This window comes from Pinus tabuliformis, chromosome 6 (genome assembly GCF_031772625.1).
Source record: "Pinus tabuliformis cultivar Carrire ecotype Pingquan chromosome 6, CPIR1, whole genome shotgun sequence".
NCBI classification, from domain to species: domain Eukaryota; kingdom Viridiplantae; phylum Streptophyta; class Pinopsida; order Pinales; family Pinaceae; genus Pinus; species Pinus tabuliformis.
The window spans coordinates 2,060,029,100-2,060,052,474 of record NC_142292.1 but is presented as its reverse complement, the minus strand read 5'-3'; the positions used below and the strand labels follow the sequence as shown (position 1 = coordinate 2,060,052,474).

The window sequence follows — 23,375 nt, the reverse complement described above, 5'->3', positions numbered from 1 at the left end:
TCCTGGTCTCACACCCTGACTTCTGGCACTGGAAATCGATTCTCCAGCAAATTTACGAATTCCTTCTGGGCTTTTGTGTTGCCTCTGCGTGGTCCTGCCTCATCCTCTCTAGGTTTGCGCTGCCTCTACTGGATCTCTCTCTACCTTCTCTATTGGGTATTCCCAGATCGAGAGAAATCTCCAACCGGAACTACCCCTGCCCCTCACTGCAAAACATCACTTCGAATTCTCTTCCCGGCAACTGCTGTGCTTCAGAAATTCGATCTTCTAATCTCCACTCGATGTGTCTTCCAAATGCCCATCAAGCCTCCTCTTATAATTCTTCCCTTGAGAACCAATGGCCCAGATTAGATCCTAATCAATGGCTCAGATTATTTTGTCTTGATCGTCTTCTTCTTCTAGAAGTTTCACCCACAGTTAGATTAATACCCTTTAATTATTTTAATTTCCTAGGTTTAGACTTAGGCACCCAATAAAAATAATTAATTATTTTAATAACACTGATTCCGCGTGGAATTTCCCAAAACGATTTCTGGGTATTGTGGAATACATGTGTCCAAGCCTCCCTGCAAATTTTGAGGCTTAAAGCACATCCGATGCTACCAGAAATCAAAACTTCCTCCTAGCGAGGAATGTGCTCTAATAATGCAACCCGCTGAAGCATCACCCTCTCTGTAACATCTCCCTCTATGCTGTTGATGTCTGACATCGCTGCCCACCAACCACTGCGCAAATGTTGAATCTGTACTGTTGTTGACACTGCCACTGCCACTGCCAACACTGCATTTGTACTGTAACCCCTCTCAAATTTTGCATCTGTGCTGCTACTGGCACTGCCACTGCCAACATCGCATCTGCACTTCAACTTTCTCCAATTGCTGCTGCTACTGCATCACCAACGGAAAAGCATCCAAAATTACTGAACTGGTGTTTCAGCATGATGCATCTGTTGCTGGAGTTCTGACTGCCGCTAGTCTCTAGCTGACCCTCTGAAGCCTCTGCGTCGTTGCTGAACTCTTCTTTGTGCCAATGCACTGCTGCCAACTCTAGCTCTGCGCTGCTTAGTCTCTAGCGCTCCTAGCCATTGCAACTGTCACTCCGACACTCCTTTGCATCAATTGACACTGGTTCATCTTGCTACTTCTGATTTGGCCTATCGTAGCAAGGTATTGATCCAAGGGTGGATTCCTCAGGGATGCTACCCAACTGCAGTTATTTCGAACTACAGTTCTATATCACCCCATCCTTGGACGATCATAGCAAACTCGTCTTCCTCGATCTGTGCGGATGCAGCCTTCATATCATGCTTCTTGTCTTTGTCCTTTTTCTTGAGAGGACACTATGTAGCGTAATGACCAAGTTCGCCACACCAGAAGCACTTGTTCTTCGAAACGTCTTTCTTCTTCTTCCGCTGCTCCTGCTACCCCTTATATGCGAGGGCTGCATTCTCATCCTCCTCCTTGGGCTTCGACCCACTGCTACTGCTGCTTCTATCAAGCTTGCACTTGACTAAATCCCTCCTCATCTGTTCTTGTTGAAGAGCGCTCACATTTCTTACCAGTCTGGCAATTTCTCCCTGCCTAGGATGCTCTGTACAAATACTTGCCACTCTTCTGAAACTCAGTTTAGTGCCAGCCTTACCATATCGGTAAGTTGAGGTGTTGACCTTACAACTCCTAACTCATCACGGGTCTCCTGAAGCTTTGCAAGGAACGGATCAATGCGTTTCCCATTCTGCATTTGCGTGGATCTCATCTTTTGCTCCAAGTACATCTTCTGCTCCTTAGAAGATCCTTGATATAGTGTGGATAAGGCATCTCACATCTCCTTGGCTATCCCTTTGCCTGAGATGTGACAAACTACATGATCCTTCACTCTGTCGAGGATCATCCGCTTGGCCTTTACCATTTCTCCCTTGTACGTTTTGAGCGGATCTGGATCCGTAGGCTCAGCTACCACACTGTCGATGTAGATCTTGAGAAAATGTTCATCCAGAAGGCATGACATCCTTGCCTTCTAGATCACATAGTTAGATGCACCATCCAACTGATCCTGATCTCTCAACCCATTGGCTGCCATCTTTGCCAATCGAAAAAGTTGAATGACCTCCTCTCTCCTCTGCGTTGCTGCTGGGCTAACCTACGCACTCCTTGTCGGAGTCAGTGATCTGTTGCCCCTTGTTGTTGATCAAGAAATGAGAATTTGAATTCCTTGGCTAGGAATTCTATGAGAAAGAAATTCCCTCAAGTGTCTCTCTCTCTCCCACTGACGCTATTTTGACAGCAACTGCTGCAAAATAACTGCGTCCCAGTTGAAGATCTGCTCTGCAAGGAAAAATATGTTGCTTCCTTCTGCCTCTAGAAAGCTTCGATCTGGAGATTGAATCTCTCTCGACTCACTTAGAGAAATTGATTTCTCCTCAAAACTTCGCCCTTCAGGCCTTCGAATTGCGAAGCCTCAGGGGCTTTGAATTGCTGCCTCTGCAATAATTTCAAACTCCTCTTCCTTTCTGCTTCTGAGCTCTTCTGCTCACGATTTGTGCTCTGATACCATGTGAAAAATCGGTTACCCGATTCCTATTGCAGCAAACTGATTATATTTCACCTACTTGTTAAATTAATTGAACAAGTTACTTGCAGTTTTCTACGACAAATATTGAAATACATACACTGCAACCTACACCAAAATAAAACTGCGGAAACTAAATACAACACAGGAGAGAAATAAACATCACACACATCTACATAGTTATTTTTGGACAAATGTCCCGGAAAAATCCAATGTGGGAAAACTGATGCAACAATTGAGGGTTTTATTATTATGCAATAGTTTTTTTGAATAAAATCTTTGGATGCCTTGCTGTCTATCCAGTACAGAGAATATCATCGACAAAAGAATAGTGAGAAGTACCTCACGCTATCACAAGCGATCCGACTGATCCAACCACACAATGGCCAGCCCCTGGCTGTCTCTGTGCAGTCTCTACGCAATCATTAAGTAGGCCCTGTGTTAGAGCTACTGGGGTCTGCGTCACTCCTCCCGATTGATCAATTTTCTTTTGAGTCTTCGACTTCTGCCCTCTCGGTCTCACATCCCGACTTCTGGCACTGGAAATCGATTCTCTAGCAAATTTACAGATTGCTTCTGGGCTTCTTGAGCTGCCACTGCGTGGCCCTGCCTCAGCCTCTCTTTTTTTTTTTTGACAAGTTCGGTTGCTATGTATTAATCTGAAAAAAGAAGAGAGAGGCAGTTTGCCGTACATATAGTGCTTCTTGAGCATTGTGGATCCAAGGAATTACAAAAAAGTTACTTTCCTTGATCCTGATTCTAGTGTTCCTACCTATGAGGCATCTTCTACTACTATAGATCCTTACAAACTGCAAACACCAAAATTTACAACTGCAACACATGGCTAATCTATCTCTATGTGACTAATCTTCCTTGCTGTAGAATCTTCCGGGTTTGGGTCGGGCTCGTTCGGTTTTGCACTGGAGGAGGATGTCGTATCTTTGAACTTTTTATCCATCATGTACTTGAGGACGGTGATTGATTCTTCGGCATGACTACATCTGTTGTTCAGGCTGCTGAACTGCTCATGTAAAGAGTGAACTCTATGCAGGAAGAGATTCATCTCGGCTCGATACTTTTCATGTAAAATTCTGCATTGTTCATCGAGTTTTGCTTCCAGATTCCGAACTTGGTCTGCATACCTTGTTTCCATACTGCGGACATGGTCTTCCAGGGTCCTCTGTTGCGCGCGCACCTCCTCAAATTCTGCCTGCAGGTCACGGCAGTGGAAGCACTGTTCTGGACGCTCCATTGTCTCCGGGGTATGCCTATTTGTTCTGGTCGTATCTCTGATGCAGGGGCGCTGGACTTGCTGCTTGCCACTAATGGCTCCCGCTGAATACTCGGAAATCTTATGAACAGCACCTCTGGCAGAAAGGGAGTAGACAGAGGCGTCTCTGAAGCAATGATCACAGTCACAAAAGGCTTCTCCGGAATGAAGGATCCTGAAGCTCGAAATAGGTATATATAACGCATACATGCTATTGAGGCGGGAACGAACCCGTCTGCGACTTCCAAAAATGGTCCACACAGCCCAAAGCAAATCCTGATAGGCACAGGGGATCTGTCTGACGGGACGATTTCCCCCTGCTATTTGCCTGATTCCCACTCTCTGAGCAGATCTCCCAATCCGAATTCTGATCAAATTCCTATCAACCATACCTGTTCTGTCCCTTGCACTGATTGTTTGCCGGTAGTCATAGATGCTGTCAACTGTGGTACAATGAGTGTTGACTGGATGCGTGTGATTCATGGGAGCGGTTGGAAAGAGGAGGTGTTATTGCAGTACAGGTTGCCCTTGGAGCGTTCACATGCCTTGTTGGCGAACATGTCAGCCTCCTTATTCAGTCCACGGAGGATATGGTAGTAACGAACTTCTTGCATGGAATCGTGGAGGATTTGGTTTCTGTAGTTGATCTGTTGCAGGAGGATGTTCGGCGTGCTCTGCCGTTGCACCATGAGCCTGATGATGATTGCTGAATCCCCGAAGACTACTGCTGTTCTTATCCCAATCTTGATCAGCTGGAGGAGCCCTTGATACAAAGCCAAACCTTCTGCCCTGTTATTGGATAATTCTCCCAGTCCCCATTCGAATTGGAGAATTTTTTCGCCATTCGCATTGTAGATTAGACCCCCTGCCCCTGCTTGGCCCGGATTAGATTTAGATGCGCCATCAAAGAACAGTAAAAACCTGTTGCAGTTTCTCAGCCAAGTTGCAAACTCCTCCTCCTTTAATCTCAGCTTCCATGTCCTGTGTGTCTCTTTCGTTTGCAACCTTCTTTGGCTTATCTCCTGAGCACTGATTATGTTTTCTTGTACATGGCTAATCAGACTTCTCTCTTCGACGCTGCAGTTGGTGACCTCTATTTTGCCTTTGGTATGGGCTGTGATTGTCTCTACTGCTAAGGTCCTAGCCTTGTGGCACATAACTCTGATATTGCAATTTTTTTCTTTAAAGATCTTGCCGTTACGGGCTAACCAGATTCGCCATAGGAGGGTTATTGACATGGTGTTCCAAATCCTTTGTGTCAATTTACTCTGTTTTCCTTTCCAGGGACAGTTTTTCTTCCAGCTATAAAGAGTGTCTGCAATAGATGCCTTAGGCTCCCATGAAGCATTCCCGAGAGATGCCATCGTCCTCCAGCATTCCTCGGCTACAGGGCAGTCTATGAACAGATGTTGTAGTGTCTCTTCTGATCTGCAGCAGTTTGGGCATCGAGAGGGTCCCGTTATGCCTCTTTTTTTTAAGTTTTCTGCTGTTAGGACCTTCCCTTTTAAAAGGAGCCAAATAAAGAATTTGATTTTGGGGGGTGCTTCTGCTCTCCATACCAGCTTCCATTGACTCCAAACATCCTGTGGGAAGATGTTATCGCATAAGTATTGGTGCCCAGCCTTGGTGGTGTACTGTGTTCCAGTTGGATCCCAACGGTAGCCATCTTGCTTGCCTTTTTGCGTCGGGGCTTTGCTGTGTAGGAGGTTCTTGAGAGCAGCAAGGCTGGTCTCTAGCTCTCTAGGGTATTCCGGAAATTCCCAACCTATCCATGCTTGTGAAGAATTTTCCCATTGTGATATTTGGGACAGGTATACTATTTCTTTACTGCTGAGCCAGTTTATTGCAGGGATTGCCTCCATTTGTGATCCAATTGGGTGCTGTCCGAGAATTCTATCTGTAGAGAAGTTGACACTGTTCCCTCCTCCAGGGACCTTTGAAATATTTTGAGTCATGAAGGGTATGGCTTTCTTGCAGAGTTGCCATATTTTTGTGCTATCTCTGTTGGGAATATTTGTATCCAAAAGTTGCTGCCTCGTACTGTTCAGATATTTAGCCTCTAAGACCTTCTTCCACCAAGCTGTGGGACCAGTGATCATTCTCCAAATTATTTTAGCTCCAAGAGCTAAATTCAGTATTTTTGGTGATCTTATTCCTAGCCCGCCTTTTTCCTGAGATTGGATGACATTCTTCCAACTGACAAGGTTGAACTTTCTTTTTTCCGTTTTGCCTCCTTGCCAGAGGAAATGCCTGAGATTCTTTTCCATTTTCTGATGAAAGGTTGCAGGTGCTTGGTATAAAGAGAAACGGTAAATGGGCAGAGAGGCCAAGTCTGATTTCAGAAGAACAAGCCTTCCTGCTGGGTTCAGCCACATGGTGCCCCATTGTTGGATTTTTCTCTTTATTTTGTTGAGGATTTCACTCCAGGTGTCAGATCTCAATGGTCCCAAGCTTACTGGCATCCCAAGGTAAGTGAAGTGGTTCCAATTGAGCTTGTAGGAGACTCCTAGAGTGCTTGCAATGCTGTGGATGGTATGGCTGGGAGTGTTCCAACCATATATACAACTTTTTATCTGATTAACTTTTCCTCCTGAGTATTCCATGAATTGGTCTAAGATCTTCTTGAAGCGCCTTGCAATGGTGATGGACGCTCCTCCTATCAGGAGAGTATCATCTGCAAATTGGGAGTGATTAATATTTTTTGTGCCATGCTCAAATTTGATACCAGTGATAAGGCCTATTCTTCGATTGAAATCCAGGGTTTGGCTAAGGGACTCAGCCATGAGGATAAACAAGTAGGGAGACAGGGGACAGCCTTGCCTAAGGCCTCGAGAGGATTGGAAAGCAGCACACGGTCTTCCATTAATCAGAGGGGATATCCAAGGGTCCGAAATACAAGCTTTGATCATTGTGATAAAAGAGGAGTCAAAACCCATTCTATAAAGGACAACAAACAGATAGGAATGCCGAACCCTGTCAAAGGCATTGGCAAGGTCCAGCTTGAGGACAAACCCTTTCTCCTTTCTACTTAGGCTGGAGTGAATGGCCTCTTGTACAAGCAGGATAGAGTCAGAGATGTGCCTATTGGGGAGGAATCCCCCTTGGTTTTCGGAGATCAGAGATGAGAGATGAGGTTTGAGCCTGGATGACAAGATTTTTGTGATAATTTTGTAAGATGAGTTGCATAAAGAAATTGGCTGAAATCTTGAAAAGGAGGAAGGTCTGTTCTCTTTTGGTATTAGAGCAAGATGGGTAGAGTTGGTGAATCCCCCCATTTTGCCTTTCTTTAGAACCCAGCGTATCATCTTTAAGAGGTCTTTCTTGATCATTTGCCAATACTCTCTATAAAAACTGATTGGAAACCCATCAGGCCCAGGGGCCTTGTCTGGGTGTAGTCTCCAAACTGCATTTTGAACTTCTTCCTCTTCGACTTCTTTCTTGAGACTGTTATTCATTTCGTGAGTAACTTCCTTATTCATGTGCTGTAAAAAACTTGAGTAATCCTCTTCACTTTTGTCCTCAGTTAAAAGATTTTTGAAGTGATTTGTGGCTGCTTCTTTTATCGCTTCCTGAGTATAATAGCTGTTCCCCTCATTATCTTTAATTGTATTCACAGTGTTTCTGACCTTTCGTATTGTAGCCTGCTTATGAAAATAGGAAGTATTTTTATCTCCCTCCTACAGCCAGAGCTGTCTTGACTTCAGTCTCCATTTTATTTCTTCATCCTTTGTAATTTGCCTCAGCTGTGAGTATAATTTTGTTTCTCTCTCTTTGGCTTGTTGGGACAGCCCAATGGCTTCTATGTGTTGCTGCACATCCTCTAATTCTTGTTTGATTTTCTTCTTGTTCAACTCGGGCTCTTGATAGTTGTTCTTTGCCCATTCTTTTAGAGCCTGTCTTGCTCTCTTTAATTTTGTTTCCCATATGAAAGTTGGGGAGCCTTCCACATGTTGAGACCAAGCGTGCCAAACCACATCTTTTGTTGCTGGGATACGATTCCAAATGGAGCAATATTTGAAGGGAAGAGGTCCTAGCTGGCATTGACTATGCAGAGTAAGCGTGATTGGGTAATGATCAGAGGCGGAGACATTGAGGATGTTCGACTGGCCAGTGGTGAAGGTAGATAAATAAGCAATACTTATGAGGAACCTATCAAGACATTCCATAATATTGCCAACTCCTATTCGTCTATTGCTCCAAGTGTACCTTCGGTTCTTGGGTCTGATATCGACCAGATCTTGCTCCTGCATTATGTTTTCAAGTCGAATCCTGAAAGGATCGGGGTTGAAATTTCCCCCTCTTTTTTCGTTGGAATGCAACACCAAGTTTAGATCCCCTGCAAGTATGAAGTTGCTATCCTGCTCTTCTTCAATACTTGTTTCCAAAGTGTTCCAACACTCTTCTTTCTCTCTATAATGAGTCGGGGCGTATATATTGTAAATTTTTACTGTTGTTCCATCTGTCTTGTTCTCTAGATTAACACGGATCCAATGCTGATGTATTCTGGAGGAATGGCAGTTCCATTTGTTGCAATCCCACATTGTTAAAATGCCACCTGAGGCTCCTCTTGCTTCACTTGCACATCCACTGTAACACTTTTGCTGGCTGATGAATTTATTAATTTCAGATTGGTCTTGCTTTGTTTCTTGAATGAGTACTATTTCAGGATTTTCACTTTTGATTAGGTCCTTGAGGGCTACTATCTTGGAGGGGTGCCCTAATCCCCTGCTGTTCCAGGATAGAATTTTCATCATGTTTTACTGCTTACATGGAGAGGTGCCCGCCTCTCTTTGCCTTTGTTATTATTTTCTTTGTCCGAGAGCCCGAGAATAAAGGATTCTATAGGAGTCTGAGAGCCCATGGCGATATCTTTCTGGGTGCTTTCTTCTCTATGCTGTTTGGCCGATTTCCTGCCCGGCCCATGCTTTTTGGGGATATCACTGGGAGCTCCATGCTCCTTTGAGGAGCTTCTAGTAACCCGAGCTGAAGGGTTATCAGGGGAAGGATGAGAGATTTGGGGGGGGGAGGAATGAAGGGGAGGTTCAGAGAAGGGGATTTCAGGCTCAGATCCTTCCTCAGAGAGGGAGGCAAAGGGATTAGAAGATGGAGGAATGGAAGGGTCGGAGGTCCGGAGGGGATATGAAGGGTGCTGAATAGGGGATTGTTGGGAGGAAGAGGAGGGGTGGGAGGGGGGTGGATGATGAGGGGGAGGGGGCTGATGGGATGGGCCAGGAACATCAGAATCCATAGATTTGAGAGGAAGGGATGATTTTTTCCTTTTAACAGTTTTCCATTGTCCTTCTTGCTCTTCAGATTCTACATTAACTATTCTAGGGCATCTATTTGCAAAATGTCCATATTCGTGACATACCTTGCATTTGAAGGGGATCTGTTCGTAGTCCAGCTGCTGAATATGGCACCAGTCATCCACTTTCAGTTTGATTGCTTCCGGCAGTCCACGGCCCAAATCAACCTCAACACAGATCCGCGCACAAGCCTGCATGTTGTCTTTGGGTTCGCTGCGATCTATATATTTTCCCACCGCGTTTCCTATTGCTTTAACCGAATCGTCCCCCCAGCAGTGAAGAGGAAGATGGGGCAATCTGACCCAGACAGGAACTGCATTCGGAATATCTAGCTCTGGATCGAAATCCGGGGTCCATTTGTTAAGATAGAGGCCCCTAGAATCCATAAAATAGGGCTCATTTCTGAAAATAAGGTCTTTATCCTCCTTGGTTTCAAAGTGAAAGGTAAAATATCCTCTGCCACAGAATCTTATTGATATTTTGCCCTGGATCTTGTCCGACCAGTTTCGCTCGACCCATCGTTGCACATTTTTGGGAGAAGGCCATAGTCCTATAAATTGCCCGATTAACCCTTTCTCAGCAAGGGAGAGGGCTGCCATGCGAGGGATGGTCGGAGGTAGAAGAACTTCCTGTAGAACATCCAGCTTCTTTACAAACTTAGATGCTGCAGGTCTAGGTCTTTGCGGTGGGAGGGATTTAACCAGAGATGAAAATGCTCGTTGCAGCTCCGGATCCCCACCAGGCGGATCCGGAGGGTCCATGGCGCGGGGTCTTCAGACAGCGGTCGGCAGCGATGGCAGTCTCCAGGCGCGCGCGCGCAGCAGCTGGCTCTCGGTAATTTTCAGTACTTTTCAGCCTCAGCCTCTCTTGCTCTACGTTGCCTCTACTGGATCTCTCTCCGCCTTCTCTGCTAAGTATTACCGGATTAGGAGAAATCTCCAACCAGAACTATCCTTGCCCCTCACTGCAAAAGATCACTTCGAATTCTCTTCCCGGCAACTACTGTGCTTTAGAAATTCGATCTTCTAATCTCCACTCCATGTGTCTTCCAAATGCCCATCAAGCCTCCTCTTATAATCCTTCTGTTGAGAACCAACGACCCATATTAGACCCTAATCAATGGTTCAAATTATTTTGGCTTGATCCTCGTCTTCTTCTAGAAGTTTCACCCACAGTTAGATTAATACCCTTTAATTATCTTAATTTCCTATGTTTAGATTTAGGCACCCATTAAAAATAATTAATTATTTTAATAACACTGATTCTGCGTGGAATTTCTCAAAACAATTTCTGGGTATTGTGGAATACATGTGTCCAAACCCCCTACAAATTTTGAGGCTTAGAGCACATCCGATGCTACCAGAAATCAACAGTGATTAGTATTTTATGCAAATAAACCTAGATAAGTAAGGAAAACTAGAAAATGAAAATGATAATAGGATACTTATCTTTGGAGGTTGATGAAAGCTTGAGGGATACCTATAACAAAATAAAAAAGTGTTTTTCCAAAAATATGTTAAACCTAAAAACTAGAAATCAAAGTAAAATAAAAAAAACTTAGATCAAAGGACTTTAGAGTGTAAGTCCCTTAAATCTAATTCTTCAGGCTTAGTCTTCTTTGGAGATCCTTCTTCAGCTACATTGGCTTGATCCCTGCTTCTCTTCTTGTTCTTCGGATTGTCAGGGCAGTCACTTTTGTAGTGACCCATCTTGTGACATTGGTAGCACTTTATCTTGGACATGTCAACCTTCTTTCTTGGTCCTCTTGACTTCTTGGAGTGTCATTTCTTGTGAGAGGCAGAGTAAGCATTTGACACAATTCCTTCTCCGTTGTTGGATACTAATGAAATCCTCATTTCGTCTTGGGTACAGGCATTACACAATTGTTCAAAGGTGGGTGCTTCTTTCCAACTATTGGGACCTGAAGCAAAAGAGCTCCAAGTAGGTGGTAGTCCCAATAGTGCAATGATTACTAACTCCTTCATCTATGGCTTGAAGTTCATTTCTAATCCTTGATATCCTCACAAAGAAGGAAGCCACAGTATCATCCTTAGTCATCTTTGTAGTTCTCAACTCATTCTTCAAGCTTGCTACTTAACCTATGTTCTTGATAGTGAATAATTTTGTCAATGCTTCATACATTTCTTGAGCATGGTCTATATTGGAAATGTATGGGACAAGATTGTCCTTAATGTTAGTCTTTGGTAGCATTGAAAGTTCTCTAGCCTTGAAAATTGGTGGAAAGTCTAAGGCACATGAGTTCTAAAGAACCCAGAAACTGTTTGGTGAAATTCCACCCGAATTGTATTTTATTGAAATAATTAATATTTTTAATGGAGTTCGTAAGTCTAAACTTAGGGAAATTAAAATACTAATGTGTATTAATCAAAATATGGGTGAGAATGATCTAGAAGGCGGATCAAGTCATGTTTTAATCTTAGCCGTTGATTAGAGACTTAATCTCGGCCGTTGAAGACTCAATAGGAAAAGTATAAAATGGAGGCTTGGGGTTCATTTGGAAAGACACACAGAGAGATTGAGGAAATCAATTTTCTGAGGTGAGAAGTTCTCAGGAGGAAAATCGATTGGGGAGATCTTGCAGTTGAGGCGTAGTGAGAATCAGAGAGAAGGACTTTACGGAGAATACTGGCAGAGAGGCGGAGAGAGTTTGCAGAGAGGTAGCACAGTAGCCGAGAGAGATGATGCTGGGATAGTCTGGGCCCACGCAGTCCTGACGCAGAGCCAGAAGGGCTAGTGTAGAGCAGAAAAGCTGCTTGTCACGCATAATCTAGAACTGTCGGAACAACGGGAACTGCCGGAACTGCTGGGAACTGCCGGAACTGCTAGGAACTGTCGGAGCAGCCGGGAGAGTTGACGCAGAGGGTAGAGAAGGTGGCACAAGGCTGACACAGAGCCAACGCAGAAATAGCCGGGGTTAGCCAGTCTTGTGCTGGATTAGCCAGAATTCTGTGGGGTGAAAGTGAGGTAAAACTCACTCAGATTTTTGCCAGTATTTTCTCTGTAAAGGATTTCTAGATGAGCATCCTAATTTGTATTCAGATATTTCTCCTGCATAATAATAAACCCTCAGAACTGTTGCACCAGTTTTCTCACATTGGGTTTTTCCGGGGAATATTGTGTCCAAAAATAAGTGTGTCCTATGTATCTTGTTCTTTGCTCTCTTTCTGTTTCATGAGATCAAATATTTAAATAGTGTAGGCTGCAAAAGTAATTTGCTTCAGTATTCAGAAAAATAACTTTATTAATGTATATTAAAAATCAAGTAGGTGAAGTAGATTCAGATTTGCTGCAGTAGGGGTTCCTAGAGTCTAGGATTTTTCACACTTAATGCTTTCTACCATCAGAGTCATAGCCAATATTGCTAGTTCCCTATACTTCACCTTGTCTGCATCACTGGATTCTTTTGTAGGTTTCTTCACTTTCCCTCTGACCACATCCAAGACCTTGTTCTTGTCAAGAACGAGGTCAATCCTCTTCTTCCCAGATCTGTAATTTGATGCTCCTTCCAAATTGTTTTCACTCTTTAATGTGTTAGACATTGTCCTTGAAGATAGTGAGCTTCTTCTCTTCTAAGAGCTCCTTATATGATCGCTAGATCAATCCTTTAGATTCCTTCTAGTAGATACTTAAAACTGCCTTTTTCCTCCTTCACCTTAGCTCCACTACCATGTTAGAAAATCATAAAGGAAAAAATATTTTCTTATATAGATAATTACTTGTGATTCCTTTTATCTTTATGTTCTTCTTTTATATTTTTAGTTCATCAAGCAATTATCAAAACAATAACACAAGGACAACAGATGTAGGCGGACAACCAGGGCAAAACCCCTATTTAGGGGAAAACCGAATCAACAATTCTTCCTTCAATAGTTTCTCGAGATAATCCAAGACTTTAGACCCTGACAGAGATTCCTTCCACACCAAGTTATCCCTCAATACTTCTTTGCAAATGTCAACCCTTCACAAGCAACTTCGAGCTAGCAGCGTCAACATCAGTTTCGACCCAACAGATGTAGCAACGACAACTTCGACCAAACTTGAAGGACTTTGATTTCCCTTGATACACCTCGGAATTGAGTGATACTTGTCCCAAAATTTCGATCTTGAGACCTTCTATCCTTCTCTAGAAACTCACACTTCCTTTTAGCTCCTTTTTTAGCCCTTAACCAATTTCACACTTTTCTAACTTTAGAGATCGAACTATGAGAGAGAGAATGAGATGCTCCAAATGAATTCGAACTTCTTGTATTCATAGCCCTTTTGTGAGGTCGAATTACTTGTCTTGAGGCCGACTTGGTGTGGAGGAGCCTAAATTCATTTTTGCCTAACAAAGAATACTTTTTACATGATCCGAAAGCACAAGAAGGGTCTCTTTCAATGTACAATGACTCTAATGACTCAGAATAAATCCTAGAAGTCCTAAATGGGGACTTTGACCTAAAACATGATGACCCAAGCATGAAACCCATGCTTTAATAAGTCATAGAAATAATAATAAAAATATTTTCTTCATTCTTTTGATAAATACATTAATGAAGACCAAACCTGGTTAAAAATTTCAACAAATTCCCCTTGGGAGTTGGAAACACCGAATACGGTTCTCCTTTAGCCACTCCTACCTAGTGAGGAAACACCTTTGCAAGTTCAAGGTCCTGATTATGGAAGGGAATCCTTATTTGGAGTGTTAAATAGCCCATTATATTCAAGCTTGGTTCACTTAGATGGAATAATGATTATTGCCCCTGATGGTTGGTTGCTTTCACTAGACTTTATGTTGTGATTGTCAGGTGGTTCAACAACCCATGTCTTCGGAACGTTACATGTAGGTGCCCAAGCCACTAGAGAAGTATATTAGCACCCACAAATGAAGTGTTGAGAGCCTTGGGTCTCTAAGTAGTAGCACATCAAATATGACCTTTGACACCTCTTGCACGCAGGACGTTTTGCCTCTTTGCATTGCATTTGATGATTCTTCAAGATGATACACCTGGACCCAGCATGCCCCCAAGTCGGCCTTAGCACCATACGAGGGATGGCGGCTGATTTAGGGCCCAGATGAGGATGGTTTCACCTTCAGAGACTTGGGAGGGCTACTAGCACCTGGAAATCCCTCAACGTTAGAGCAGAGATGGACACTTTTTAACAGTTTGAGACCCAGGAGACCACTTTGTGGTGCCCCAGTTGGATTTTGGTGACCACAAAGAACCATTGATGGAATTTTGAGGTACAACTTGTTGATTTTGGGTAGCATCGGATGTGCTAGAGCTTCGAAATTTTGTGGAGGGACTATAACACATGAGATCTCCAAGACCCAGAAATCGTTTGGAGAAATTCCACCCGGATTATGAGTTATTAAAATAATTAGTATTTTTAATGGGGTTCCTAAGTCTAAACTTAGGAAAATAAAAATATTAATGGATATTAATAAGAATATGGGTGAGAAGCTTCTAAATGACGAGGATCAAGTCTGTTTTAATCTTAGACATTGATTAGGGACTTAATCTCGGCCATTGATTCATCAACAGGAAAAGTATAAGAGGAGGCTTGAGGGTCAGTTGGAGATATACCATGTGATTAGTGAGTTTGATTTTTCTGGGGTGAGGTTTGCTAAGAAAATCGAATAGGTGATCTGAGTTGCAGTGAGAGAGGCAAAAGCAGAGATTTGGATCGGAAAGGAGTTCCGAGCCAAAGAGTATCGGGCACAGTGGCAGTAGTAGCACCAGAGAGGCAGCGCAGAGGCCTACGCAGCCCAGAAAGGGGCTCACGCATGCCGAGAGGGTCTCTTGCAGTGGCAGTGGAGGATAATCGTTAGAAGTTCGAGATTTTGCTGGAGAAGCGAGGTTCTGAGCCGGGAGGGCTGAACAACAGTCTTTCTCCAGCAAATCTATTAAAATTGGCAACTAGGGCCAAACTCCATGTGGGTCACCTTATTTATAGCTACTGATATTTTTGCTAGATTCCTCTTGTCAAGAGGTGTAGGATTGATCTAAAGATCATCGGATTCTGATAAGTATTTATGGAGATATGAATTTTTTTTGATTATGGACAAATTGTCAAGGTTGGCCAGCAAACTTATGTAGGCTCAGAAGCCCAACAGTCACGTCTATTCATCCTCAACGTTTGCATATAAATACAAGGTGCCTCCTCCTCATTTGGACACTTCATTCACCCAATCTACTCTCTCTCTCTCCTACGCATAAAAGTGGCCTCTCTCTCTCTCACACGTGTGGCTGAAAGGAAGACGTCCTAGGGCAAGGAAGACGCAGAAAGAAGGACGCTAGGGCAGCAGGTCATCTCTTGGACCAGCGTTGACCATCCAGAGGTGCGGATTGGGTGTGGCTGCCTCTCCTAGGTAGGGCGCAATTTGTGGCACGAAAACCGAAGTGATCTGACCTCTGGTTTGACCAGTGTTCATTGCCCTAGTTTAGGGCTACAAGTTGACTTCAGAAATCTGCAAATTGACTGTACTTTTGGGGCTGTTCAAGAGCTGTTTCTTCAGGTTGTTCAAGGGCAAGTTGACTAGAAATTGACCTAGCATATTAGAGGTCAATTTCAACTAGTTTGACCAAGTTTGATTTTGCTGATCTAGGGTTTGCTGCTGCTGATATAAAATTACAGAATTCAAATTTTGTACTATTTCTCTCTGTTGAACTATTGAAGATAAAAGAAGATTTGATCAAAGGGTTTCCCCGCATTGGGATTTGTCTGTGGCTAGCCGCCACATCTTGTGTCTCGTCTTGGCTTGTTTTCTGTTGATCATTTAATGTTCTATCTGCACTTTACTTAATGTATATGTGATTGCTAATCTGTGACTATAAGAAGAAAAATAAGTAAACTACTCGAAGCATAGAACATACCATAATTTAACGAAATCGATCCAGCAAAAGGGGTGACGCAGCCTCCTAGAGGCAAGATGCTGGCCCAAGCAGGAAGTGCACTGGGATTTTCGCAGTGCTTGCCAAAGTCAGGCCACTCAGTGGATCAGTTGTGACTTGGAGAACGAGGTAAACCCTCGTATGTATTTCTTGCTGCCAAGATTTCTCTGAAAGGTTAGCCAGTGTGAGAGGCAACCTATTGTACTCAGATTCTGCTTGCTTAACTATACAAACCCTCTATGCTGCACCGGTTTTCCCAAGGTGGGTTTTTCCAAGGATGTGTTGTCCAAAAATGACGATGTCCCTTGTGCGTTTTCCTCATATATTTTCAGTTTATGATATGTATGTCAGTGTAGTCTGCAATAGTGTTTTTCATCACTGTTTATAAATTAAATAACCAGTTGAATGTAATAACAAGTAGGAGATGATAAACCAATGATTGCAGTAGGATTTCTGATGTGTAGATTCAGAAATTTTCACATGGTATCAGAGCATTGCAGATCAAAGGACACTGAAGCCATTAGCTGGGTGATCCAGTGAAACTACTGCGGAGAAGCAGCTGTCCCTAGTGATAGCGCTATTTCAGAGGCAAAGGAGCAGCTGAAGGAGTGACGCAGAGGCTCACACAGTGCCTGTGTCAGTGTTCTGAGCCAGTGAAGGGTGATGCAGTACCCTAGAGGAGCTCACCTTGTGACTGCGTCAACTCTCTGGGCCAGCACAGAGCTTGGGAGGCTCAAATCAGTCAGTTGCCGGGGATGGAAAAGCAGTGCAAATTTGATCTGTGGCGCCGGTGGAGCGCTGTTGCTGTTGGTGCAAAACAATGTCTGAGGAGACAACGTCGAGGTAGAGGGAGTCACTGCCTTGACAAATTTCTAGCCAAAGAAATATGGATCCGAGTTGCCGAGCAGCAACACAGGAGGATTGGAGAGGGGTGATTCGACATTTGGCTGGAGGATTTCCGTGAAGGAAATCAGGACTCATAGGGAGTCTAGGAGGAGCTTGTTCCTTAGAGGATTTCTAGTGCCAAAGAAATCCAGATCCAAGTCTTGCTTGGAAGCAGCGGGAGAGGGAGAAGAGAAACAATCCTATATTTGTTTGAGCAGAGATGGCAGTCAATGGATTGAGGGATCAGGACAAATTGGATGGAGCATCCAATTTTGTCATTTGGAAGGCAAGGATCTTGGTAGTCCTGGACAAGAATCACATCAAGGACTATGCCTTGAAGACAGTTGCTATTCTGGTCGATGTTGATCCACTGAAGAAGTACGAGGAGGCCCAGGCGAAGGCTAAGTGCATGATTCCAGACGGGGTCAAAGATCATGTGGTCCCACATATTGTTGAGAAGGAAACAACAAGGGAGATGTGGGAGGCTTTGACCACCTTGTACGAGGGGACTTCCGTTCAACGGAAGATGCTATTGGAAAATCAGCTGAGACAGTACTAGATATAGAAGGGAGAAGTAATCGATCCCTTCCTCCTGAAGTTGCAAAGGATTCGAGACCAATTGACTTCCGTGGGGTCTACACCAGATCCTGAGTTCATGGCCAGGACTGCCCTAAATGCAATCACTGAAGACTGGGAGACCTTTGTCCAGAGTATCTTGGGCAGAGCTTCTCTCCCCAGTTGGGAAGATATGGGCAGCTCTTTGACAAGAAGAGATTAGGAGTTGACCAAGGCAGGAAGTAGCGGCAGAGGAGCCCGAGTCAAGAAGGAGGAGGAGGAAGATGTAGCTCTCGCATCATCGGGACAACAAGGGCAGCAAAAGAGGAAGAAAAATGATATAGCCAAGGTTAGATGCTTCAAGTGTGGGGAACTAGGACATTTCACCACTTAGTACCCCCAGAAGAAGGGCAAGGAAGAGGCTTCTGACTCGAAGGCTGCTCCAGCGAAAGTTGAGAGGGAAGGCGAGGATGATGATTGTGCCATGAGTGCTCATGCACCTCTGGAGAAGAGGTGGGGCGACATGGAGTTGTAGTCGAGAGGAATACATGAAGGGTAGGATCCTTGAGGTGCCCAAACTCTTGGATCACATACGGCTACGGGAGCCCTTAAGGACAGTAGCAGAATGACAGGTGTCAGTTGGTGCGAGGGATGATGGAGCAACAATAGCAGGGCTAGAGTGCCAAAGTCTGAAGCAACGCAGTGGAGGTTGCAATATTGCGGGAGGCACAGAGCAGATTGCAGCAACACAGTAGCATCAGAGGGTCACCACAGATTAGCAGCAGAGGTAACTTCAGCATCACGAGGTATCCGAACGGACTAGTATGTCAGTTTTTGGGTGAGGTTTCAGTTGCTTACTTGTCAGCAACTGAGTTGCAGTTAGTAGTGGCATTGTTGTGGGTAACATGGTGTAGCATTTTGAGAGGGAGCTGCAGTACAGATGTAGCAGTGGCAGTGACAGTGTCATGGGCAACAATACAGGATGCAATAGTGCAGTGGATGAAGGGCAGTAGGCCAAGCATCGACTGATGTAGTGGATCAGTGTAATGCTTCTGTTGGGAAGTATTTCTAGAGTACATTGCTCGCTAAGAGGGAGTGTTGATTTTGGGTAGCATCGGATGTGCTTTAGCTCCAAAATTTTGTGGAGGGCCTAGAACACATGAGATCTCCAAGACCCAGAAATTGTTTGGAGAAATTCCACCCGGATTATGAGTTATTAAAATAATTAATATTTTTAATGGGGTTCCTAAGTGTAAACTTAGGAAAATAAAAATATTAATGGATATTATCAAGAATACGGGTGAGAAGCTTCTAAGAGACGAGGATCAAGTCTGTTTTAATCTTAGCAACAATCGCTTTTACAGAAAAATTTACATAGACACTGGGAGAAAACACTTGAGACTTTTTCTCCGAGACTTTCTGACACCTTGGAGAGCTTCCTTTATCTACTGTGTCAGCCCTGCGTCATTCTACTGGCTTTGCACAGCTCTGGTCCCTCTCTACGTCATCCCTGTGTCTCTCTGATCTGCGTCTCCCTTTGCGCTGTCTCTTAGAGTCCTTGCGTCACTTCTTCTGAGCTCCCTGACTGCTAATCCCCCCTCTTCCTCCACCCTGCAACTCTCCCTCTAAAATCAATCTCCTCTTTGAGAATCGATTTTCCTTGAGATACTGTGTATCTGCTGGTGTATCTCCAAATGACCCTCAAGTCTTCTCTTATACTTTTCTTATTGACGAATCAATGACTGAGATTAAGTCTCTCATCAACGGCTAAGATTAAAACAGACTTGATCCTCGTCTCTTAGAAGCTTCTCATCCTTATCTTTATTAATACCCATTAATATTTTTATTTTCCTACGCTTAGACTTAGGAACCCATTAAAAATATTAATTATTTTAATAACTCCTCATTCGGATGGAATTTCTCAAAACGATTTCTGGGTCTTGGAGATCTCATGCCCCTTAGCCTCTCCACCAATTTTCATGGCTAGAGGACATCCGAGGCTACCACAAATCAACACTCCCTCTTAGCGAGGAATGTGCTTTAGTAATGCTTCACCATTAGAAACATCACATTGATCCTCCGCACCGATACCTGTGTTGATGTCTGGCCTGCTGCTTTGCATCATCTGCACTGCTGATTCCTGTACTGCTGCCCATGACACTGCTACTTCCACTGCTACATTTGTACTACAACTCCATCTCAATCTGTTGCATCATGCTACCCATAGCACCGCCACTGCTAACTGCTACACTGCATCACCTGATACTTATCCATTTCTGCTACTGAAATGGATTCTTTACCATCCCCATCTTCTCGCTGAAATAAACGAACTTTGTTCTTCCTAGGGCCTTGGTGAGGATGTCCGCCACCTGTTCTCCTATAGGAGTGTAGCTCAATTGTACTGCTCCTGGTTGGACACAGTCTTTGACAAAGTGACACCTAATATCAATGTGCTTCGACCGATCATGAAATACTCGATTTTCAGAGAGCTTGATGCAACTCTGATTATCACACATGATCCTGGTCGCATCCATCCTTCTACTGATTATGTTCACAAGCAATTTTCTAAGCCATGTGGCTTCGCACGAAGCTGTGCTAGCGGCCATATATTCTTCTTCAGCTGAGCTCAGAGCTATGGATTTCTATTTGCTACTGCACCAGGAAGACATCCCCGATCCAATGTTGAAACAATACCTAGTGGTACTTTTCCGATCTACTGAACTTCCAACCCAATCACGTCAGTGAACCCACTCAGTCTGATGTCATTGCCTTTGGTTTACAATAGTCCATGCTCGACTGTTCCCTGTATATACCTGAGAACATGTTTGGATGTTGCCCAATGCGCCCTCTTAGGTTCCACCATGAATTGAATGAGGGTGTTGACAACAGAACAAATGTCTGGCCTGGTATTGACCAGATACATTAGGGATCCTATGAGCTGCCTGTACAAGGTGGGATCAACATCTTTATCTTCTAATGCATCAATTTTCTTCTAGGTGGTGATCATTGGAGTAGCCATAGGCCTACAGTCTTGCATCCTATATCTCTTCAGGATTTCTGTAGCATATCTCCCTTGTCCAAGGAAGATCTCACCCTTCTGCTGCCAAACTTCCAACCCCAAGAAATAATGCATCTATCCCAAATCCTTCTTGTCGAATGCTATGGCTAGATTCTTCTTGCAGTCCTCGATGAGCCTGGATGATCTTGTCAGGAAGAGATCATCCACATGTAATACTAGGACTAGAGGCTCATTCTCTACTAGCAGATAGTAGAGATTGGGATCTGCATCACTCTTGACGAACCCCATCTTCTGCAAGTAGCCATCAATTCGACCATACCATGGTCTAGGTGCCTGTTTAAGCCCATACAAGGCTTTCTTTAATTTGCATACATGAGATTTCTTCTCATGTGTCTCAAAGCCTTCTAGTTGTTCAAAGTATAGTTCCTCTTCTATCACCCCGTTCAAGAATGCCGTCTTAACATCCATTTGATGAATCTCCCACCCCATCTGTGCTACACGAGATATCACGGTTCTAATAGATGTATACTTGGCTACTAGGACGAAGGTCTCTTCGTAGTCTATTCCTTCCTTCTGAGCATACCCCTTAGCCACAAACTTGGCTTTGTATTTCTCCACACTGCCGTTTGCATCATATTTGATCTTGTAGATCCATCTCGAACCTACCATTGATCTGTCCTGAGGCCTAGGCACTACTTCCCAAACATCATTTACCATTATAGAGTTGTATTCCTCCACCATCGCATCCACCCATACTTGATGTTGAACGGCCTCCTGAAAACTGGAGGGTTCCCCAACCTGTGCTACTAAGGCCTTGTATCCATCTGGCTGTCTTCGCTCCCTTTTACTGTTCTTGGGTGCACGAATGAAATCCTCTGCATCCTGTAGATTCTGTCGGAGTTCTTGACTCGTTCTTCCTCTGGTAATAGGTGCATCTGTTAGCTCATCTTCTTCCTGTGATTCCTCCTGTTCTAAAGGAGAATTTTTGGTGCTAGCTTCCGCTTGTTGAAGTGGTTTGACCAACGGCTCATCTTTTGACTGCTCCTCGAAGGACATTTCTTTAGATTTTTTGAAAGCTCTATCCTCCATGAACTTTACATCTCGCCGAACTACCACCTTCCTGTTCCCTGGAACATAGACTCTATATGCTTTAGCATTCTCGCTATATCCCACAAGATATATTTTCTCTGCAGTTTGATCCAACTTCTTCCTCTTCTCCTCAGGTATACGACAATATGCTAAACTCCCAAATATCCAGAAATGACTAACTTCAAGTATCTTCCTGGTGAAGACCTGCTTTGGAGTAATCTTGCCCAATGCCCTATGAGGAGTTCTCTTTTGGACATAGACTGCCATGCTACATGCTTCTGCCCACAGGGATTTTGGCATATGTTGATTATACATCATTGCCCAAACTGCTTCCACAATAGTCTTGTTCTTCCTTTCTGCTACTCCATTCTGCTCTGGATTGTAGGGAGTTGTCCACTCTCTTCTGATGCCCTCCCTAGCGCAAAAATTGGTGAAGTCCTTGTCAACATACTCTCCACCATTGTCTGAGCGCAACACTTTTATCTTCTTTCTTGTTAGATTCTCCACTAGAGCCTTGAACTCTTTGAATCGACCGAAAACCTCATCTTTGGTTTTCAAAAAGTAGATCCAAGTCTTCCTGGAATGGTCATCGATGAAGGTGATGAAGTATTCGGCACCACTAAGAGCTTTTGTGGACATCGGTCTGCAGATGTCTGAGTGTATCAATCCTAGTACACTCTTGGCCCTATTGTTACTTCTTGGAAACGCTGCTTTGGCATACTTGCCCAGAGCACACCCTCTGCATACATCATCTCGTTCAGTACTAAGATCTGGAACTCCTGTTACAGTTTTTTTGAGAATTCTTAGAGCCCCATGGTGAAAATGTCCCATCCTTCTGTGCCATAGTTCATTCAAATCCTTGTCTCCATTATTGCCTATCAGTGCCATTGGTGATTCTAGCTGCAACCTGTACAACCTGTTACTTCTGATTCTGATCTGGACCTTCTTTTTCCAACTTGGGTGTTTGACGTATACTTTCTCCTTAATGAAGAAAACATCATAGCCCTTGCTTTGAAGTTGAGATATAGAAAGTAAGTTCATCCCCGGTATTGGCACATGCAGGACATTGGTAGCTTGGAACCGCTCTCCTGTTTCTGTTTGAAAAACTATAGTACCTTTCCCTATTGGAGTACACTTTGCCTTATTCGCCACGGTGATATCATCCTTTCTTCTGATAATCTGAAAAACATTCTCGGATTCTTGTAATATGCCAGGAAGCTCCACTATCTATATACCAAAACCCCGAGGAGGCAGAGCTTGCTACGCAAGCAACTTCTTCTTCCAATCTAGAAGCCAACATAGAATAATCGTAATTTCTGTCTCTTGTGCATTCTTCTGAAAATTTGGACGAGTCTCCTAGAGTGGATGCCTCTGCATCATGCTCTTGACCCATAATTGATTTCCCTTTCTGTTGCCGAATCTTTGCTCTCATACCATGTGAAAATTTCGAAACAAAAAATCCATTACTGCAGGAACTGATTTATTTCACCTACTTATTATTCACAATAAGTTATTTATGAACTCCCTTCAGTAAACATTAAAATAAATTCTACTGCAGATATCACATCATTGTATAGAAATAAATATATGCACAAGAATCAATCACATCAACACAGTTATTTCTGGACAATTGTCCCCGGAAAAACCCAATGTGGGAAAACCAGTGCAGCAGAGGAGGGTTTTATTAATCTTCAACAATAATCGCTTTTATAGAAAAATGTATAGACATTGGGAGAAAACACCTGAGACTTTCCTCAGAGACTTTCTGACACCCTGGAGAGCTTCCT

At 43.7% G+C, this 23,375-nt stretch overlaps 1 protein-coding gene across 1 annotated transcript in view; it reads left to right on the top strand.

Annotated features, from left to right (window-relative positions):
• The window catches only part of MCM9 (minichromosome maintenance 9), a 429,077-nt gene that overhangs the window by 34,205 nt on the left and 371,497 nt on the right, over positions 1 to 23,375 (top strand). Inside the window, exons 6-9 of the mRNA XM_089412073.1 lie at positions 3,604 to 3,830; positions 3,931 to 4,029; positions 4,189 to 4,398; positions 4,495 to 4,567. Of these exons, the coding sequence (XP_089268199.1) occupies positions 3,604 to 3,830; positions 3,931 to 4,029; positions 4,189 to 4,398; positions 4,495 to 4,567 (609 nt within the window). The remainder of the gene's footprint in view (positions 1 to 3,603; positions 3,831 to 3,930; positions 4,030 to 4,188; positions 4,399 to 4,494; positions 4,568 to 23,375) is intronic.